Source organism: Pristiophorus japonicus, chromosome 20 (genome assembly GCF_044704955.1).
Source record: "Pristiophorus japonicus isolate sPriJap1 chromosome 20, sPriJap1.hap1, whole genome shotgun sequence".
Taxonomy (NCBI): Eukaryota; Metazoa; Chordata; class Chondrichthyes; family Pristiophoridae; genus Pristiophorus; species Pristiophorus japonicus.
The window spans coordinates 14613632-14636101 of NC_091996.1; the positions used below are offsets into that span (position 1 = coordinate 14613632).

At 49.0% G+C, this 22470-nt stretch overlaps 1 protein-coding gene across 3 annotated transcripts in view; it reads left to right on the plus strand.

Annotated features, from left to right (window-relative positions):
• Positions 1-3889: 3889 nt before the first annotated feature.
• LOC139233171 (kelch-like protein 20) overlaps positions 3890-22470 on the plus strand; it is a 76722-nt gene continuing 58141 nt past the window's right edge. For 2 of the 3 annotated variants that reach the window (XM_070863774.1, XM_070863776.1), the window contains exons 1-2: positions 3890-4192; positions 12329-12900. In XM_070863774.1, the coding sequence (XP_070719875.1) occupies positions 12337-12900 (564 nt within the window). In that variant the 5' untranslated portion in view covers positions 3890-4192; positions 12329-12336. The remainder of the gene's footprint in view (positions 4193-12328; positions 12901-22470) is intronic. The other variant, XM_070863775.1, reaches the window with a different exon arrangement.

Below are 22470 nucleotides of genomic sequence, written 5' to 3' on the forward strand. Positions count from 1 at the left end.
GTAGCAACACCTCCCTGCTCCTGTACTCAAATCCCCTCGGTATGAAGGCCAACATGCCATTTGCTTTCTTAACCGCCTGCTGTACCTGCATGCCAACCTTCAATGACTGATGTACCATGACACCCAGGTCTCGTTGCACCTTCCCTTTTCCTAATCTGTCACCATTCAGATAATAGTCTGTCTCTCTGTTTTTACCACCAAAGTGGATAACCTCACATTTATCCACATTATACTTCATCTGCCATGCATTTGCCCATTCACCTAACCTATCCAAGTCACTCTGCAGCCTCATAGCATCCTCCTCGCAGCTCACACTGCCACCCAACTTAGTGGCATCCGCAAATTTGGAGATACTACATTTAATCCCCTCGTCTAAATCATTAATGTACAATGTAAACAGCTGGGGCCCCAGCACAGAACCCTGCGGTACCCCACTAGTCACTGCCTGCCATTCCGAAAAGTACCCATTTACTCCTACTCTTTGCTTCCTGTCTGACAACCAGTTCTCAATCCACGTCAGCACACTACCCCCAATCCCATGTGCTTTAACTTTGCACATTAATCTCCTGTGTGGGACCTTGTCGAAAGCCTTCTGAAAGTCCAAATATACCACATCAACTGGTACTCCTTTGTCCACTTTATTGGAAACATCCTCAAAAAATTCCAGAAGATTTGTCAAGCATGATCTCCCTTTCACAAATCCATGCTGACTTGGACCTATCATGTCACCATTTTCCAAATGCGCTGCTGTGACATCCTTAATAATTGATTCCATCATTTTACCCACTACTGAGGTCAGGCTGACCGGTCTATAATTCCCTGCTTTCTCTCTCCCTCCTTTTTTAAAAAGTGGGGTTACATTGGCTACCCTCCACTCGATAGGAACTGATCCAGAGTCAATGGAATGTTGGAAAATGACTGTCAATGCATCCGCTATTTCCAAGGCCACCTCCTTAAGTACTCTGGGATGCAGACCATCAGGCCCTGGGGATTTATCGGCCTTCAATCTCATCAATTTCCCCAACACAATTTCCCGACTAATAAAGATTTCCCTCAGTTCCTCCTCCTTACTCGACCCTCTGACCTCTTTTATATCCGGAAGGTTGTTCGTGTCCTCCTTAGTGAATACTGAACCAAAGTACTTGTTCAATTGGTCTGCCATTTCTTTGTTCCCCGTTATGACTTCCCCTGATTCTGACTGCAGGGGACCTACGTTTGTCTTTACTAACCTTTTTCTCTTTACATACCTATAGAAACTGTTGCAATCCGCCTTAATGTTCCTTGCAAGCTTCTTCTCGTACTCCATTTTCCCTGCCCTAATTAAACCCTTTGTCCTCCTCTGCTGAATTCTAAATTTCTCCCAGTCCCCAGGTTCGCTGCTATTTCTGGCCAATTTGTATGCCATTTCCTTGGCTTTAATACTATCCCTGATTTCCCTAGATAGCCACGGTTGAGCCACCTTCCCTTTTTTATTTTTACGCCAGACAGGAATGTACAATTGTTGTAATTCATCCATGCGGTCTCTAAATGTCTGCCATTGCCCATCCACAGTCAATCCCTTAAGTATCATTCGCCAATCTATCTTAGCCAATTCATGCCTCATACCTTCAAAGTTACACTTCTTTAAGTTCTGGACCATGGTCTCTGAATTAACTGTTTCATTCTCCATCCTAATGCAGAATTCCACCATATTATGATCACTCTTCCCCAAGGGGCCTCGCACGATGAGATTGCTAATTAATCCTCTCTCTCATTACACAACACCCAGTCTAAGATGGCCTCCCCCCTAGTTGGTTCCTCGACATATTGGTCTAGAAAACCATCCCTTATGCACTCCAGGAAATCCTCCTCCACCGTATTGCTTCCAGTTTGGCTAGCCCAATCTATGTGCATATTAAAGTCACCCATTATAACTGCTGCACCTTTATTGCATGCACTCCTAATTTCCTGTTTGATGCCCTCCCCAACATCATTACTACTGTTTGGAGGTCTGTACACAACTCCAACTAACTATTTTTGTCCTTTTGTGTTCTGCAGCTCTATCCATATAGATTCCACATCATCCAAGTTAATGTCTTTCCTAACTATTGCATTAATCTCCTCTTTAACCAGCAATGCTACCCCACCTCCTTTTCCTTTTATTCTCTCCTTCCTGAATGTTGAATACCCCTGGATGTTGAGTTCCCAGCCCTGATCATCCTGGAGCCACGTCTCCGTAATCCCAATCACATCATATTTGTTAACATCTATTTGCACAGTTAATTCATCCACCTTATTGCGGATACTCCTTGCATGAAGACACAAAGCCTTCAGGCTTGCTTTTTTAACACCCTTTGTCCTTTTAGAATTTTGCTGTACAGTGGCCCTTTTTGTTCTTTGCCTTGGGTTCCTCTGCCCTCCACTTTTCCTCATCTCCTTTCTGTCTTTTGCTTTTGCCTAATTTTTGTCGCCCTCTGTCTCCCTGCATAGGTTCCCATCCCCCTGCAATATTAGTTTAACTCCTCCCCAACAGCACCAGCAAACACTCCCCCTAGGACATTGGTTCCGGTCCTGCCCAGGTGCAGACCGTCCGGTTTGTACTGGTCCCACCTCCCCCAGAACCGGTTCCAATGCCCCAAGAATTTGAATCCCTCCCTGCTGCACCACTGCTCAAGCCATGTATTCATTTGCGCTATCCTGCGATTCCTACTCTGACTAGCACGTGGCACTGGTAGCAATCCCGAGATTACTACTTTTGAGGTTAGATGCAAGAAGAATGTTCCCAATGTTGGGAGAAGTCCAGAACCAGGGGTCACAGTCTAAGGATAAGGGGTAAGCCATTTAGGACTGAGATGAGGAGAAACTTCTTCACCCAGAGAGTGGTGAACCTGTGGAATTCTCTACCACAGAAAGTTGTTGAGGCCAATTCACTAAATATATTCTAAAAGGAGTTAAATGTAGTCCTTACTACTAGGGGGATGGTGAGAAAGCAGGAATGGGGTACTGAAGTTGCATGTTCAGCCATGAACTCATTGAATGGCAGCGCAGGCTCAAAGGGCCTACTCCTGCACCTATTTTCTATGTAAAGTCAGTTTGAAGCGCACCGTTCCACTACTGGTCAGGATGGCCATCAGGAGTTGCAATGCGCCGGATGCACGTCTGTGCTCTTCAGCGGTGTTGTGTGGCCGTGTGCGGGCTTCTGCCATAACACCAGCACTCGTGACTGCATGCAAGGGAGTTCTTGAGAACCGCCAACGGCGAGTCTATCCAGTGGCAGGGCCAAAAGCCTTTGGACTACAATTGCATGCTTACATAGACAAGGGAGTCAGAGCTGGTGGCAGAAAGTGCAGCTGCAGGTAGCTTGCCCATCTGTACATGAACTTTACACTCCTTGAACCTGGAGCTCACGGGGACTATATCAGCATCCTGCTGCTCAATGTTCACGCCATCCATGTGCCGGTGATACTTGGCCATTTTCTTCGCAGCATGCTCGGTGAACACGACATACGGAGCCCGTACATTTGCTGGCAATTCTCCAAACCGCTTCACAGGACTTGTGCACAAACCTCTCATACATCCATCGGTCGGTCGGTCGGTCGGTGACACAACCTGTTGCTCTGAGGTTCCGGTTTCAGGAAAGGGCGGGAAGACGCGTGCGCAGAAGCGCTTGTCCAAGTCTTTTTAAACTCCAGGGAATGGGACGGGGGCGGGGCCAGTTTAGAATGATTGGCACTCGAAGCATCGAATCAGAACGCGGAGCGGGCTGTCGGTGGGTGGGAGTGATTGATTGAAGCCAATGAGGTCTGGCCGGGGGCGGGTCTAATTGAGAATGATTGGCAGTCAAAGCATCGAATCAGAACCCGGAACGGGCCGTCGGTGGGTGGGGCGGGGGATTGATTGGAACCAATGAGGGCGGGCGCGGCAGTCGAGCAGTAGCTCGGTGCTTGTTGCGGGAACGGCTGACTGGGGCTTGTTGTTGAAGGAATAGCCCGCTCACTGGCGACGGCAACTTCCAGATGAAGAGTTTTGTCTGGTGTGTTTTTAAAGTGGGGAATAGATTTGTTTTTTGAGGCGATGGCGGCCGATGTCCCGGGGCCGCGGGCGGGGCGGGCTGGCCGCTGCCCTTGACCCAGTGACTGGGGAAGGGGGTGTGTTGAGGTTGGGCTCGAGTCTTCGCCGTGTTCGGCCCGGCCCGGCCTCGGGCCGCCTTCTGGTAAGTTCCATTGTTTTCAAAATGGAGGGTGTAACGGCCGAGCTGCAATACCCGCACAATGCCAGAAAGGGAATTGGATAAATGCTTTATAAGGACATTTTTGTGGTTGTTGTGGCTGTGGGGAAAGAGCAGAGGAAGGGGCGGGACTAATTGGACCAGAGAGCTAGCACAGGCACGATGGGCTGAATGGCCTCTGTAATATATATGCACCTGTCAGCATTTGCCCACAGCTTGGTCGAGCTGTTGTTCGTTCAGCCTGCCTGCCTGCCTCTCTTCCGCGCGTACATCCGCGCCAGGGTGTCCTCGGAGATGGAGCACGCGGTGTCCACCGGTACGCTCGCGGCCTTCTGCGAGAGGTGGGCGCCGGAGGGACTGGAGTGCATCGTCACCTTCGGCAACCAAATTTTAATTTGATTTTATGTTTTAAAGTTTAATTTGTTTTAATTGCTGGGGTTTTTAGTGTCCCCCTCCCCTTTTATAGGGGGCACTTGTAAAATTTATGATTTTATTACCCCCAAAAAAAATTACAAAAAAAAGTTTAAAAAACCCCCAAAAAACAAAAAAGAAGGGCAGTTGAAAAATGTTTGGAGTGTCCCCCAGATTGGGGGGCACTTGATCTAATGTTTATTTTGTTCCCCCCCCCCAAAAGAGTTGTAGAGCTTGAAAAATGTTTGGAGTGTCCTCCCCCTTTAATCAGGGGGGCACTTGATTTAATTGGTTAATTTATTTACAACCAAAAGAGTTGGTAGAGCTGTTCGTTCAGCCTGACTGCCTGCCTCTCTTCCGCGCGTACATCCGCGCCAGGGTGTCCTTGGAGCACGCGGTGTCCACCGATACGCTCGCGGCCTTCCGTGAGAGGTGGGCGCCGGAGGGACTGGAGTGCATTATCACCCCCGGCAACCAAATTTTAATTTGATTTTACATGTTTTAAAGTTTAATTTGTTTAATTGCTGGATTTTTAGTTTCCCCCTCCCTTTTTATAGGGGGCACTTATAAAATTTATGATTTTATTGCCACCAAAAAAATCACACAAAAACCCCATAAAAAGTAAAAAAAAAAGGGCAGTTGAAAAATGTTTGGAGTGTCCCCCAGATTGGGGGGCACTTGACTTAACTGGTTAATTTTGTCTCCTATCAAAAGAGTTGGTAGAGCTGTTGACATCATTACCCCCGGCAACCACACATTTTAATTTGATTTAAGTTTCCTTTAAAGTTTTATTTGGAAATTTGTGGGTTCTACTGCCCTTGCATAGAAACATAGAAATTAGGTGCAGGAGTAGGTCATTCGGCCCTTCGAGCCTGCACCACCATTCAATAAGATCATGGCTGATCATTCACTTCAGTACCCCTTTCCTGCTTTCTCTCCATACCCCTTGATCCCTTTAGCCGTAAGGGCCACATCTAACTCCCTCTTGAATATATCCAATGAACTGGCATCAACAATTCTCTGCGGTAGGGAATTCCACAGGTTAACAACTCTCTGAATGAAGAAGTTTCTCCTCATCTCAGTCCTAAATGGCTTACCCCTTATCCTTAGACTATGTCCCCTGGTTCTGGACTTCCCTAACATCGGGAACATTCTTCCTGCATCTAACCTAACCTGACCCGTCCTGTCAGAATTTTATATGTTTCTATGAGATCCCTTCTCATCCTTCTGAACTCCAGTGAATACAGGCCCAGTCGATCCAGTCTCTCCTCATATGTTAGTCCTGCCATCCCGGGAATCAGTCTGGTGAACCTTTGCTGCACTCCCTCAATAGCAAGAACGTCCTTCCTCAGATTAGGAGACCAAAACTGTACACAATATTCCAGGTGAGGCCTCACCAAGGCCCTGTACATCTGCAGTAAGACCTCCCTGCTCCTATACTCAAATCACCTATCTTGGTTTAATGTTACATTTAAATAGTTGTAGAGCTGCTGAGTTGGGAGCGGCTTAACCAGTCACGTGATGTTCACAAGACTCAGAAGAACATAAGAAATCGGAGCAGGAGTAGGCCACCTGGCCCCTCGAGCTGGCTCCGCCATTTAATAAGATCATGGCTGCTCTGATCATGGGCTCAGCTCCACTTCCCTGCCCGCTCCTCATAACCCGCTCAATAAAACCCTGACCAGGTTGTGAGCCTGGTGGGTGAACTGGTAATGTGTAGTGTGATTGTATGTATGTATGAATGGAAGTAAAAGAGCTGGAGCAGCGGGCCCTGGAACATCGTGGAAGTAAAAGAGCTGGAGTGGCATCCCACTTCAACCTCCAGTGCGAGCTGCTCCAAGTATGCGACGATTTTGAGATGGACGACTGAGTGACGTCATCAAAACCCTGGTTGCCGTTTTGGAGCGTGGGCAGGAATATCGGCAGGGCCCAGGTACAGAGGATTGGGAAGGTCTGGGCGGATGAGCGGCGAGTGTTTGTTGCAAGATGCGGTGAATGTTTATGGCAGAGGAGCGGTGAGAGATCGCGGCGAATGAGGGTACAGGGTCCAGAAGAGCCGGGGGCAGCACTGGCCAGCCCATACTCCGATATGTGTGCGCACGAGGTCCGTGCAGCAGAGCAGGTCTCCCAGTCGTCCTGGTTTACCCTTGCCAATGGATAAAGGCCTAGCTCTCTCAAGCCCGTGTGGTGGCTGGCATGCAACGGTCACCACATGTTTAAAAAAAAATCCACACACAGGCATCTCTCACCCCTTTGGTCAGGCAGAGTCAGCATGGATTTTTGAAGGGGTAGTCATGTTTGACAAATTTGCTAAAATTCTTTGAGGATGTAATGAACAGGGTGGATAAAGGGGAACCAGTGGATGTAGTGTATTTGGACTTCCAGAAGGCATTTGACAAGGTGCCACATAAAAGGTTACTGCACAAGATAAAAGATCATGGGGTTGGGGGTAATATATTAGCATGGAGAGAGGATTGGCTAACGAACAGAAAACAGAGTAGGGATAAATGGTTAATTCTTGGGTTGGCAGTCAGTAACCAGTGGGGTGCTGCAGGGATCAGTGCTGGGACCTCAACTATTTACAATATATATTAACGACTTGGAGGAAGGGACTGAGTAATGTAGCCAAGTTTGCCAACGATACAAAGATGGGAGGAATAGCAATGTGTTAGGAGGACACAGAAAGTCTGCAAAAGGACATAGTCAGGCTCAGTGAGTGGGCAAAAATTTGGCAGATCAAGTATAATGTTGGAAAGTGTGGAGTCATGCACTTTGGCAGAAAAAAAAAATCAAAGAGCAAGTTATTATTTAAATGGAGAAAGATTGCAAAGTGCTGCAGTACAGTGGGACCTAGGGGTACTTGTGCATGAAACACAAAAGGTTAGTATGCAGGTACAGCAAGTGATCGGGAAGGCCAATGGAATCTTGGCTTTTATTGCAAAGGGGATGGAGTATAAAAGCAGGGAAGTCTTGCTACAGTTGTACACTGTATAGGGTGAGGCCACACCTGGAATACTGTGTGCAGTTTTGGTTTCCATATTTACGAAAGGATATATTTGCTTTGGAGGCAGTTCAGAGAAAGTTCACAAGGTTGATTCCAGAGATGAGAGAGTTGACTTATGAGGAAAGATTGAGTAGGTTGGGCCTCCACTCATTGGAATTTAGAAAAATAAGAGGTGATCTTATCGAAACGTATAAGATTATGAGGGAACTTGACAAGGTGGATGCAGAGAGGATGTTTCCGCTGATAGAGGAGACAAGAACTAGGGGGCATAATCTTAGAATAAGGGGCCTCCCATTTAAAACTGAGATGAGGAGAAATTTCTTCTCTTTAGAAGGTTGTGGATCTGTGGAATTCATTGCCTCAGAGAGCTGTGGAAGCTGGGACGTTGAATAAATTTAAGACAGAAATAGACAGTTTCTTAAACGATAAGGGATTATGGAGAGCGGGCAGGGAAGTGGACCTGAGTCCATGATCGTATTAAATGGCGGAGCAGGCTCGAGGGGCCGTATGGCCTACTACTCCTATTTCTTATGTTCTTCAATTGGAGTTCAGGACTGGAACATCGGGTCCTTCATGGAAACATCTGTGAACTCATGTGGAAGCAAGTCATCTTCGTTTGAGATATGAGGATATGAGGATAGGTGACCAAAAGCTTGGTCAAAGAGGTAAGTTTTAAGGAGCGTCTTAAGGAGGGAATTCCAGAGCTTAGGGCCCAGACAACAGAAGGCACGGCTGCTAATGGCAGAGTGAAGAAAATAGGGGAAGCACAAGGGGCCAGAATTGGAGGAGCACAGAGATCTCGGGTGGTTGTAGGGCTGGCCGGAGTTGGGAGGGGGGAGGCCATTAGGGAGTTACAGAGATGGGGAGGGGCGAGGCCATGGAGGGATTTGAAAATTGAGGCATTGTTACTGCAGCCTTGGCAGAGATCAACTAACCCAACACACACTGGGGCATCGAGCCTGCTACCTTTTGTGGCCTGTATGCTTAGCTTAACTTGCTGCCTTTACCAACTGGCCCATGTGGAGTGGGGTATTCCAACTCTTCAAAATACTTCTGTGATCTACTCCGCAGATAACTGCACAAATCCACACCCTCTGACCAGCTGTTTCTTTCCAGCATTCCTTTGCCACTTCCTCAACAGTATTATTTACAGTGCAAGCAGCAGGTGTGAGACTCACTGTTTCAATGCCGATTTAGTCTTGTGCTTGTGCAAGTTACAAATAAAAAAAGAATTGCATTTATCATCATCATAGGCGGTCCCTTGTATATAACACCTTTCACAACCACCGGACGACCCAAAGTGCTTTACAGCCAATGAAGTACTTTTTTTGACATGTAGTCACTGTTGTAATGTGGGAAACGTGGTCGCCAATCTGTGATCTGTGCACAGCAAACTCCCACAAACAGCAATGTGATAATGACCAAATGATCTGTTTTAGTGATGCTGATTGAAGGATAAATATTGGCCAAGACACTGGGGTGAATTCCCCTGCTCTTCTGCGAAATAGTGCCATAGGATCTTTTACGTCCGCCTGAGGGGGCAGGCGGGACCTTGGGTTTAACGTCTGATCTGAAAGACGGCACCTCCGACAGTGTAGCACTCCCTCAGCACTGCACTGGAGTGTCGGCCGAGAACTTTGTGCTCAATTCTCTTCGAGTGGGACTTCTGACTCTGTGGCAAGAGTGCTACTCACCAAGCCACAGCTGACACATAATACTCTGCTTTGTTATATAAAAGGCTAAATTTTCAATAAAGTTAAAAGCTGCAGCGGACATGCTTCTGTGCCCTGGTAGCTAAACATCCTGCAGTTGTCCTTATCTTGGCCAGATAATCAGGACTGAACAGGTTGATTACCAGCCTCCCTCGGAGTAGAAAATGGCAACGGAGCAGAAGCAAAAAATGAATGCAAATATGGTTTTTAAAATTGTGGAGAGGAAAAGCTGAATCTACCAGGGCTCTGCTGTTCAGTGACCATTGTGGGGAATAATGCGTGCAGCTGATTGGGCTCTCGTGTGCACCCCACCCTCCCTTGTCAATATTGCCTAGACTTGCATAGAACAAACAGTCATGGAGGGTGGCCAGCACCCATGGAACCATACCCTAGTAAGTGACTGTCTACCCCTTCAGGGCAAGAAAAACATTACTCCTTCCATCTTGGAAAGGCATTTTGTGTTTTTTAGAAAGGCATTTTGTCCATGATAACTGGGTTGCAACTGTAGACTCCAAAGGTTAGCACGCTGGAGATTTGTAGCCCTCGGTTAATAATCATCAGAGGTCAGATATTGGAAACCATTTTGATAAGTCTGTATACACTGCATCACTTTAGCTGAACGCACACGTCTGTTTGTCTTTGATCCTTAAAATTGCCTGTTTGTAGCTTTGAAGAGAATTTAGAGACCATTTATTCAAGTTTTAAGTTAATGTTGCAATTAACTTAATTTCCTACATTACAACAGTGACTATACTCCAAAAGTACTTCATCGGCTGTAAAGTGCTTTGAGACGTCCAATGGTCGTGAAAGGTGCTATATAAATGCAAGTCTTTCTTTCTAATCTATTGCATGAGTGCTGAAGTAGTGGGTTTGGATCTAAATCTGGACTTTCCGTAGCATTTGATGTAATTAGCCCTTTTATTTTGGTGAAATTTTGTGCTTGGCAACTTGAGCACAAAATTCTCCCTGATAGTACAAATAATGTATTTTTGAGTTGAGTAACTTGTGTTAATGCAGAGTAAATATTATTTACATTAGGTGCATAACACCATAATCTGATATATGACAGACTGATGTTGCTTTCAACTGAAATAATCAGAGCATGTGGAGTCAGGGGATAAGTAGCAGAATGGATAGCAAGCTGGCTACAGAACAAGAAACAATAGGAGTTAAGAGTAGTTACTCAGTGGCAAAAGGTGAGAAGTGGTGTTTCACAAGGATCGGGATCACTGTTGTTCACAATTTACATAAATGTCAGCTGTGGCTCAGTGGGTAGCACTTCTGTCTGAGTCAGAAGGTTGTGGGTTCAAGTCCCACTCCAGGGACATGAGCACATTAATCTAGGTTGACACTCCAGTTCAGTATGGAGGGGGGCGCTGCACTGTCAGAGGTGCCATCTTTCGGATGAGACGTTAAACCGAGACCTCGTCTGCGCTCTCACGTGGACCATAAAAGATCCCATGGCACTATTTTGAAGACGAGTAGGGGAGTTATCCTCGGTGTCCTGGCCAATATTTATCCCTCAATCAACATAACAAAAAAACAGATTATCTGGTCATGATCACATTGCTGCTTGCTTTGCACAAATTGGATGCGACGTTGCCCACATTACAGCAGTAACTACACTCCAAAAGTACTTCATTGGCTGTAAAACGCTTTGAGACGTCCGGTGGTCATGAAAGCCGCTATATAAATCCAAGTCTTTCGTTCTAAACGATTTGGACTTGGTAATCAGAAGTACAATTTCAAAATTTGAGGACAAGAAGTTGGGGGATGTAGTTAATACTGAGGAAGACTGCACCAAAGTACAAGAATGGGTGTTAATAAATAATTAATAAACTTGCAGAATGGGTGTGTAATTGGCAAATTAATTTCAATATAGATGAGCATGAGGTGTTACATTTTCAGAGGAAGAATGGGGAGGCCACATACTGCTTGGATAATGAGTCTAAATGGGATAGAGGAGCAAAAGGATCGAGCTACAGAGACACAACATTAAATGTAGCAGGTTAATAAGGCCATTTAAAAAAAAAAAAGCAAACTAAGCACTGAGGCTCATTTCTAGAGGGATAGGTTTGAAAAGCCGAGAAGTTATGTTAAACTTGTATAGAACCTTAGTTAGACCACACTTGCGAGTACTGTGCACAGTTCTGGACCCCATATTATAAAAAGGATATAGAGGCACTGGAGAAGGTTCTCGAGGAAGATACCAGAACTGACAGGATATATTTCAGAACCGACTGAGGCTCTTTCCTCCTAGATAAGAGAAGACTGAGGGGTGACCCGATAGAGGTCTTTAAGATTGTAAACAGGTTTGATAGGGTAGACTTCGAAGATGTTTCCACTCACGGGGAAGACCAAAACTAGGGGCCATAAATATAAGATAGTCATTAATAAATCCAATAGGAAATCAGAAGAAATGTCTGCCCAGAGAGTGGTAAGAATGTGGAACTTGCTATCTCAAGGACTCGTTGAGGCGAATAACATAGATACATTTAAGAGGTAGCTAGATAAGCACGCGAGGGCGAAAGGAATAGAAGGTTATGTTGATGGGATTAGATGTAGAGGGGTGGGAGGAGGCTCATATGGAGCATAGACATTGGCATAGACCAGTTGGGCCGAAGGACCTGCTGAACATTCCACGTCAGGAGCGTATGGCTTGCTGCAGAAACTATAGTTTTGTAAAGTTTGAATGAACAAAAAAGTTACATTTATTTCTGTGATTGGTGCTCAGAGCCTGTCTGGCTTTCACATTTTGTCAGTACTTGAAAGCAAGTTGCGTTACTGTAATTGTGGATGTCTGGTTAAGAGGGAACAGAACTGTCCTTGTCAATCGAGTTACCATTCTGTCTTTGGACAGGTCTTCAGGCGAAACTCTTGCCCTCCTAATCAAGGCCTGATTATTGTAGCCATTATCAAAGCTGGCAATGGCTGAAAGTTAATGAGCATAGTACAGCACAATGCTAATTTTGATTTTCTTTTCCCCCTCTTCAGATCTTTTCATGTCTCCAGTGGTGACAGGAATGGATGTGACTAGCCGATGTACAGCTGGTGATCCAAACCGGCTTCCCGAAGGCCTGCCTCAACCCGCGCGCATGCATTATGTCTCCGACAAGCACCCCCGACTCACCCTGGATGCCATCAACCAGCTGAGGAGAAACCAGGGCTTGTGCGACGTGGTGCTTGTTGTCGGGCTGAAGAAAATCTACGCCCATCGGGTGGTACTGGCAGCCTGCAGTCCCTACTTCCACGCAATGTTCACCAGTGAGCTGGCAGAGAGTAGACAGACGGAAGTCCTGATTCGGGACATCGACGAGCACGCCATGGAATTACTCATTGAATTTTCTTACACATCACAGATTATTGTGGAGGAGAACAATGTCCAGACTCTGCTGCCAGCTGCTTGCTTATTACAGCTGACTGAGATCCAAGAGACCTGCTGTGAATTTTTAAAGCGACAGCTTGATCCATCCAATTGTCTGGGAATTCGGGCATTTGCTGACACTCACGCTTGTCGGGAATTGCTGCGGGTGGCGGATAAGTTTACACAACACAACTTTCAAGAGGTGAGGAATTCTGCTGCTCTGGTGTGACTCAGGGTCACGCTAGTTTTTTTTGCAAGCAGGGCTTTTTGAAAACCCAAAGCTGTGATTATAAAACTTCAGTGGCTAAGCTACAGTATTAGTGGGATTTGGAATGGGGACACTTGTGACTAGTACACCATCCCTTCCGCTCTTTTCTGAGGCTTGTGTGTGACAAAAGAGCATGACGGCAGTACTATGATTCTATCCTGTCCTTGTTCTATACCATTTTATTACTCATCATAACAAGGGATCATGTGCAAAGTTTGGAAATATAAATATAGCAGTCAAGTCATCTCCTACACGTACATAGACTGTGTCAGCCAATGGCTCAGTGGGCAGCACTCTTGCTTCTGAGTCAGAAGGTTGTGGGGTTCAAGTCCCACTCCAGAAACTTGAACACAAAAATCTGGGCTGACAATGGAGTACTGAGCGAACGCTGCACTGTTCGAGGTTGCTGTCTTTCGGATGAGACATTAAATTGTGACCCTGTCTGCTCTCTCAGGTGGACGTAAAAGATCCCATGGCACTATTTTGAAGAGGAGCTGGGGAGTTATCTCGGGTGTCCTGGCCAATATTTATCCCTTTATCAAATTCATTAAAACAGATGATCTGGTCATTATCACATTACTGTTTGTGGGAGCTTACTGTGTGTAACTTGGCTACCACGTTTCTTGCATGACAACAATGGCTACACTTCAAAAAAGTACTTCATTGGCAGTAAAGTGCTTTGGTATGCTTGAAAGAAGCTATCGAAATGCAAGTCTTTCTTTATACACTAAATTAATGTAGCTTAATCTAAGAGTTAATGTCATCATTTTGCTTAAATTCCAAATTGCAGTGTGTTTAAGTTTTATTTTTGGTTCCTTAAGAGACCAGGGGCCCGAAATTCAGTACCGCTGGAAAGTTGGTGCTCCCCCCACCTTTTTGTGGCCATTAGTGCCGAAATTATTTCATGGCTGGGCCACCCAAATGGGTTCCAGTGCTAATGAATCCTTCCAAAGTGAATTTTTCAGCGGTGTGGCTGTCTTAATTTGAGCATTATCACCACTCAGAAATTCAGCATGCAGGTAAGGGTTTCGAATGAGCCAGCTGCTCCCTGGTCTTTTTGAAGGCCAGGGTTTGCAGCAAGGCCCTGAGGGGAGGAAGGAATTTGGAAGGATGGCTGGTGTAAGAGGTGCAAGGAGAGTCAACAGGTTCACTGATATGGAGCTGAAGACACTGATGGACGGTGTGGAGGACAGAAGAAGAAGAATGTTTCCTGACGTGGGCACACCTGGCAGACAGGCAGTACATTATGCATGGAGGTATCAGGCACCTCCATATATGTGAGGACGCACCCTCCCAGGAGAGCACTGGCCAGTCTGCACCCGGCCCTTCCAGGGTGGCGATGGGTGGGTGCCTCCTAGCTCTGGGGCGACGGGGATCCTCCTCCTCAGGTGGTACTGCTGGCTCGACCTCCAGTGGCTGTCCCCTCATGATGGCCAGGTTGTGCAGCATGCAGCAGACCATGACAATTATGGAAACCTGTTGAGAAAAGTACTGCAAGGTGTCGCCATAGCGGTCCAGGCACCGGAATCTCTGCTTAAGGATGCCTATACACTGCTCGATGATGCACCTGGTGGCACAAAGAGCGTCATTGTATGCATGCTCTGGCGCTGTCCTGGGGTTCCACAGAGGAGTGAGCAGCCAAGTGGACAGGGGATATCCTTTGTCCCCAAGCAGCCAATCACAATCCTGATTCGGGCCGGTGAAGACGGCAGGCACACTGGTCTGGCATAGAATGAACAAATCATGGCTGCTGCCTCCCTTGCCCGCTGCCTGTCTGCACAGTGCTGATGGTGATGCCTTCTCCTGCGTGCTGCCCTGCTTCTGACCAGGTGTCGCTCTCCCAACACTCCTCCCATCCTCAGGCTGAACCCTGCCAAGCAGGTCTCTGCAGCCCACAGGACTCCACTAAAGAGTCAGACCTGAAAGTTGTACAGAAGTACAGAGGTATGTGCAAACCTCTGAGCAGCAGTCAGCAGGTTTAATGGAGCCAAACCAATTAATAAAACTATATCAAGAGATAAATACTGCGGACCATGGAAAATGAAATAAAAACAATAAGCAATAAAACTTTTTAGCTACCAAAGGGCCCCAGCATTCGAGCACTGCATTGAAAACCTCCCGGGGGCACTGCCGGGAAAAGTCCTGCCTTTTCCTCGGTGAATTTCGTTGTGGTAGTCCCTTTCCAGCAGCCTGCATGCTGCAGAGCTCACCGCTGGAAACCTTTTACAGCAGCTTTACCGCGCCATTTCTGGTGTAAGTGAACCCTGCTGAAATCCTCTCCTGAGCTGATTATATCTCTGGGAGGGGAAAGTACCCGACCGCGGCGGCCCATCGATTTTTTTTTTCGGTTGACCGTCCAAACTCCGCGGTAGCCGTCCCGTCGGACGGTGAATTTCCGTCCCCAGCTGTATTACTGAACTGATACAGTTCTGAAGATTACAAAAATGAAATGACATCTTTTTCTATTTTTGTCATTGTAGTTTATATTTTCGAAACTAGTTCAAGTCCCACAGCAAAGCAACATCTCTGCCATGTTAGAGTTACTCGTCAATTCTGCTTGTACACCTTTTTTAAAAAAGAAAAAAAAAATTGAAATGGTTTCTCCTCCCATTCCCGTCACCTCTAGAACACTCGTGCGTGGTTCTGAGAACACAGAGGGCAGATATATAACTTTCTAATGGTTTCTTACTGCTAGTTCTTTTCTGTCACTTGGGCATTTCAAGTTTTAAAATTCTGAATATCTAAAAGCCTTTGAAAACACTTTTATAGACTGCCAGTCAGTGGCAGCTTGAGAGCACACATTTATCCTGAGATTAGGAATGACGGGCACTGTGCCTTCCTACTCCTAATCATGGAAGCATTGACACCAGTTGTAGTGCTGTCTGACCTGAAATCGGCTAATTTAACACAAACCAGAAAATGAACCTGGTACCTCCTTACTCTGTGCAGCTGGTTAAACCTTTGTCAAATGCAGCAAGAGATTTATAGAATGTTAGGAGCATCTGTGTTTATAATATAACTTTACATGGGTGCAATTCATGTTCCTCACACTTCAGATGTCACACTGCCTGTAATTTTCTGTCCCCTTCAGTTAGACATGACCAATCGCTAGACATAAAATTCTTGTACACTTTTTTAAAATGTATTTTTAAAATAAAAGAAACTTCACTAGCAAAGGGAAATACCTTCTCATTGACCTCTGGTCCGAGACAGGCATTTAGCCTCTAATTGACTTCAGGAAGATGCAGCAATCAGAACTTGTAGTTAGTTGTAACCTTAAAGGGTTGGGCCAGGTTACACCTAGCTATCCTTTTAGTAAAGAAAGACTTGCATTTATATAGCGCCTTTCACAATCACCGGACATCTCAAAGCGCTTTACAGCCAATTAAGTACTTTTGGAGTGTAGTCACTATTGTAATGTAGGAAACGCAGCATCCAATTTGTGCACTAGCAAGCTCCCATAAATAGCAACGTGATAATGTCCAGATAATTGGATTTTTTTTAATGTTAATTGAGGGATAAATATTGGCCAGGACACCGGGGATAACTCCCCTGCTCTTCTTCAAAATAGTGCAGTGGGATCTTTTACATCTACCTGAGAGCAGATGGGGCTTTGGTTTAATGTCTCATTCGAAAGAGGGCATCTCTGACAGTGCAGCACTCCCTCAGCACTGCACTGGAATGTCAGTCTAGATTTATGTGGTCAAGTGCCTGGAGTGGAACTTGAGCCCACAATCTTCTGACTCCGAGGAGAGTGTGCTGCCACCTGAGCCACAGCTGAAACTACAAAGTAATATATTGTCTATTGCATTGTAGAATGTTCCTGTTCTTCTACCCTCTGACTTCTGTGAGCATTGCCATGGGAGATATGTATGTTTTACATGAAGCGCGTCCATTATGCTTCGAAATGTCAAGCTTGAAAGTGCAGGGACTGTCATTTTCATAAAAGCACCAACAAATCACAACTGAACATCTTGGGCGGGAGTGTAGCGGAATGGTTAATTGCTAACCTGTGGCTCACCAAAGAAAGGAGCCAAGAATTTACAAACTGGACGCAATCTACGTTCAACAACAACAATTATACTAATAGATTTCAGGGTGTGCCTCTTTAGAGCACTTTCCCACAGGCAGTACACTTTGTGGCCCCAGTGAAATGCTGCTCTTCCTTTGCAGCAGATAGCTTTCCTGAAGGCCGCTCCCTTTTGCCTATTAGGAAAGGCTTATCAAAACATGAACTGCCCTTTCTGTTATATAATAACACCCACCCTTTCCCTCAACAACTATCTGTCCCACCTGTGACGGGGACTGTGGTTCTCGTATTGGACTGTTTAGCCACCTTGGGACTCAATTTTAGACTGGAAGCAAATCTTCCTCAATTCCAAGGGACTGCCTATGATGGGTGATAATACATTGTGCATTTACATGCAGCTGTTATTACAAAGCAATGCATCGTCGACTTACGATGAACAATTCCATGCGAGATCCGTTAGTCCTCCCAATAAATTATAGGCTTGGTGTTGATGTATCTGATTTGCTTTTAAATTACTATAATAGAAATATTGTTTATTGCTTCATGCATTTTTAACAGTTCATTTTAATGGACTAAATTGATTGCTTGGAGGAATGCAATGCAGTAATGTGGTATTGATGGAATGTCTCAACCAACTCTGACTCATTTGATTAAGTTCTTTTGAGGAGGTAACCAGGAGAGTCGATGAGGGCAGTGCGTTTGATGTAGTTTACATGGATTTTAGCAAGGCTTTTGACAAGGTCCTACATGGTAGGCTGATCAAAAAAGTAAAAGCCCATGGGATCCAAGGGGAGAGTGGCAAATTGGATCCAAAATTGGCTCAGTGACAGCAAGCAAAGGATAATGATTGAGGGGAGTTTTGTGACTGGAAGGCTGTTTCCAATGGGGTTCCACAGGGCCCCTTACTTTTTATTGTATATATTAATGATTTAGAATTAAATGTAGAGGGCATGATTAAGAAATTTGCAGATGATACAAAAATTGGCTGTGTGGATGACAGTGAGGAGGAAAACTTTAGACTGCAGGAAGATATCGATGAACTGGTCAGTTGGGCAGAAAAGTGGCGCATGGAATTCAATCTAGAAAAGTGTGAGGTAATGGATTTGGGGAGGGGCAACAAGGCAAGGGAATACACAATAAATGGGAGGATACTGAGGGGTGTGGAGGAACAGAGGGACCTTGGAGTCTATGTCCACAGATCCTTAAAGGTAGCAGGACAAGTTGATAAGGTAGTTAAAAAGGCATACGGAATGTTTTCCTTTATTAGCCGAGGCATAGAATACAAGAGCAGGGAAGATATGCTAGAACTGTATACAGCACTAGTTAGGCCACAGCTTTTGAGTACTGAGTGCAGTTCTGATCACCGCATTACAGGAAGGATGTGATTGCACTAGAAAGGGTACAGAGGAGATTTATGAGGATGTTGCCAGGACTGGAAAACTTTAGCTATGAGGAAAGATTTGATAGGCTGGGGTTGTTTTCTTTGGAATAGAGGAGGTTGAGGGGGGATTTAATTGAGGTGTATAAAATTATGAGGGGCCTAGATAGGATGGGAAGGATCTAGTCAATAACCTGGGGGCATAGATTTAAAGTAGTTGGCAGAAGGATTAGAGGGGCGATGAGGAAACATTTTTTCACCCAGAGGGTGGTGGGGATCTGGAATTCACTGCCTGAAAGGGTGGAAGAGGCAGAAACCCTCATCACATTTTAAAAAGTACTTGGATGCATACTTATTGGGCACAAGTTTCGGGCCGCGCCTAAAACGGCGCAGCCCGGACCTGGATGCCCGTTTTTCGCACCACAAAGTGCGCCTAAAAAAAACTTACCTATTCTCCGGCTCCCTGCAAGTCCTCTGGAGCTGGGCGTGGCGTGGCGCAGCACTAGCTGTGTGGGGTGGAGCCAGGTCCCTGCGCTGAAAACAGTGCTGGGACCTCTGCACATGCGCGCTACAGTGGGCGTGCATGTGCAGTAGCTCCACGTGCCCAAAACTGTGGGAGGGGCCTGAAGCACGCAGCCCCTAGCCCTGGCCGAATGGCCTCACTGGGGCTGCGTGGTAAGGCTCACATCCCACGCCCAGCTCCCTCCCGACCTGACTTGACTTCCCCCACCCCTCCAGACCAGACCCGACCCCGGATCCGACACAACCTCGGCTTTCCACCCCCCGACCTCCGCTCCCCCCCCCCAGTCCCGGCGACCCGACCTCTGCCCTTTCCCCCCGGCGGCCCGACCTCCGCGACCCGGCGCCACCTACCTGTCAATCCAGCCCGACGACTTGGGCCCGGCCTGTTCAGCCTCCTTCTCCCTTCCTGCCTCCTCCCTTCTCATTCCTTCCTGCCTCCTCCCTTCTCATTCCTTCCTGCCTCCTCCCTTCTCATTCCTTCCTGCCTCCTCCCTTCTCATTCCTTCCTGCCTCCTCCCTTCTCATTCCTTCCTGCCTCCTCCCTTCTCATTCCTTCCTGCCTCCTCCCTTCTCATTCCTTCCTGCCTCCTCCCTTCTCATTCCTTCCTGCCTCCTCCCTTCTCATTCCTTCCTGCCTCCTCCCTTCTCATTCCTTCCTGCCTCCTCCCTTCTCATTCCTTCCTGCCTCCTCCCTTCTCATTCCTTCCTGCCTCCTCCCTTCTCATTCCTTCCTGCCTCCTCCCTTCTCATTCCTTCCTGCCTCCTCCCTTCTCATTCCTTCCTGCCTCCTCCCTTCTCATTCCTTCCTGCCTCCTCCCTTCTCATTCCTTCCTGCCTCCTCCCTTCTCATTCCTTCCTGCCTCCTCCCTTCTCATTCCTTCCTGCCTCCTCCCTTCTCATTCCTTCCTGCCTCCTCCCTTCTCATTCCTTCCTGCCTCCTCCCTTCTCATTCCTTCCTGCCTCCTCCCTTCTCATTCCTTCCTGCCTCCTCCCTTCTCATTCCTTCCTGCCTCCTCCCTTCTCATTCCTTCCTGCCTCCTCCCTTCTCATTCCTTCCTGCCTCCTCCCTTCTCATTCCTTCCTGCCTCCTCCCTTCTCATTCCTTCCTCCCCCCTCCCCTTCTTCCTCCCCTCCCTCCCCTTCTTCCTCCTCCCCCCTCCCTCCCCTTCTTCCTCCTCCCCCCTCCCTCCCCTTCTTCCTCCTCCCCCCTCCCTCCCCTTCTTCCTCCTCCCCCCTCCCTCCCCTTCTTCCTCCTCCCCCCTCCCTCCCCTTCTTCCTCCTCCCCCCTCCCTCCCCTTCTTCCTCCTCCCCCCTCCCTCCCCTTCTTCCTCCTCCCCCCTCCCTCCCCTTCTTCCTCCTCCCCCCTCCCTCCCCTTCTTCCTCCTCCCCCCTCCCTCCCCTTCTTCCTCCTCCCCCCTCCCTCCCCTTCTTCCTCCTCCCCCCTCCCTCCCCTTCTTCCTCCTCCCCCCTCCCTCCCCTTCTTCCTCCTCCCCCCTCCCTCCCCTTCTTCCTCCTCCCCCCTCCCTCCCCTTCTTCCTCCTCCCCCCTCCCTCCCCTTCTTCCTCCTCCCCCCTCCCTCCCCTTCTTCCTCCTCCCCCCTCCCTCCCCTTCTTCCTCCTCCCCCCTCCCTCCCCTTCTTCCTCCTCCCCCCTCCCTCCCCTTCTTCCTCCTCCCCCCTCCCTCCCCTTCTTCCTCCTCCCCCCTCCCTCCCCTTCTTCCTCCTCCCCCCTCCCTCCCCTTCTTCCTCCTCCCCCCTCCCTCCCCTTCTTCCTCCTCCCCCCTCCCTCCCCTTCTTCCTCCTCCCCCCTCCCTCCCCTTCTTCCTCCTCCCCCCTCCCTCCCCTTCTTCCTCCTCCCCCCTCCCTCCCCTTCTTCCTCCTCCCCCCTCCCTCCCCTTCTTCCTCCTCCCCCCTCCCTCCCCTTCTTCCTCCTCCCCCCTCCCTCCCCTTCTTCCTCCTCCCCCCTCCCTCCCCTTCTTCCTCCTCCCCCCTCCCTCCCCTTCTTCCTCCTCCTCCCCCCTCCCTCCCCTTCTTCCTCCTCCTCCCCCCTCCCTCCCCTTCTTCCTCCTCCTCCCCCCTCCCTCCCCTTCTTCCTCCTCCTCCCCCCCTCCCTCCCTCCTCCTCCCCCCTCCCTCCCCTTCTTCCTCCTCCTCCCCCCCTCCCTCCCCTTCTTCCTCCTCCTCCCCCCTCCCTCCCCTTCTTCCTCCTCCTCCCCCCCTCCCTCCCCTTCTTCCTCCTCCTCCCCCCTCCCTCCCCTTCTTCCTCCTCCTCCCCCCTCCCTCCCCTTCTTCCTCCTCCTCCCCCCTCCCTCCCCTTCTTCCTCCTCCTCCCCCCTCCCTCCCCTTCTTCCTCCTCCTCCCCCCTCCCTCCCCTTCTTCCTCCTCCTCCCCCCTCCCTCCCCTTCTTCCTCCTCCTCCCCCCTCCCTCCCCTTCTTCCTCCTCCTCCCCCCTCCCTCCCCTTCTTCCTCCTCCTCCCCCTCCCTCCCCTTCTTCCTCCTCCTCCCCCCTCCCTCCCCTTCTTCCTCCTCCTCCCCCCTCCCTCCCCTTCTTCCTCCTCCTCCCCCCTCCCTCCCCTTCTTCCTCCTCCTCCCCCCTCCCTCCCCTTCTTCCTCCTCCTCCCCCCTCCCTCCCCTTCTTCCTCCTCCTCCCCCCTCCCTCCCCTTCTTCCTCCTCCTCCCCCCTCCCTCCCCTTCTTCCTCCTCCTCCCCCCTCCCTCCCCTTCTTCCTCCTCCTCCCCCTCCCTCCCTTCTTCCTCCTCCTCCCCCCTCACTCCCCTTCTTCCTCCTCCTCCCCCCTCCCTCCCCTTCTTCCTCCTCCTCCCCCCTCCCTCCCCTTCTTCCTCCTCCTCCCCCTCCCTCCCCTTCTTCCTCCTCCTCCCCCCTCCCTCCCCTTCTTCCTCCTCCTCCCCCCTCCCTCCCCTTCTTCCTCCTCCTCCCCCCTCCCTCCCCTTCTTCCTCCTCCTCCCCCCTCCCTCCCCTTCTTCCTCCTCCTCCCCCCTCCCTCCCCTTCTTCCTCCTCCTCCCCCCTCCCTCCCCTTCTTCCTCCTCCTCCCCCCTCCCTCCCCTTCTTCCTCCTCCTCCCCCCTCCCTCCCCTTCTTCCTCCTCCTCCCCCCTCCCTCCCCTTCTTCCTCCTCCTCCCCCCTCCCTCCCCTTCTTCCTCCTCCTCCCCCCTCCCTCCCCTTCTTCCTCCTCCTCCCCCCTCCCTCCCCTTCTTCCTCCTCCTCCCCCCTCCCTCCCCTTCTTCCTCCTCCTCCCCCCTCCCTCCCCTTCTTCCTCCTCCTCCCCCCTCCCTCCCCTTCTTCCTCCTCCTCCCCCCTCCCTCCCCTTCTTCCTCCTCCTCCCCCTCCCTCCCCTTCTTCCTCCTCCTCCCCCCTCCCTCCCCTTCTTCCTCCTCCTCCCCCCTCCCTCCCCTTCTTCCTCCTCCTCCCCCCTCCCTCCCCTTCTTCCTCCTCCTCCCCCCTCCCTCCCCTTCTTCCTCCTCCTCCCCCCTCCCTCCCCTTCTTCCTCCTCCTCCCCCCTCCCTCCCCTTCTTCCTCCTCCTCCCCCCTCCCTCCCCTTCTTCCTCCTCCTCCCCCC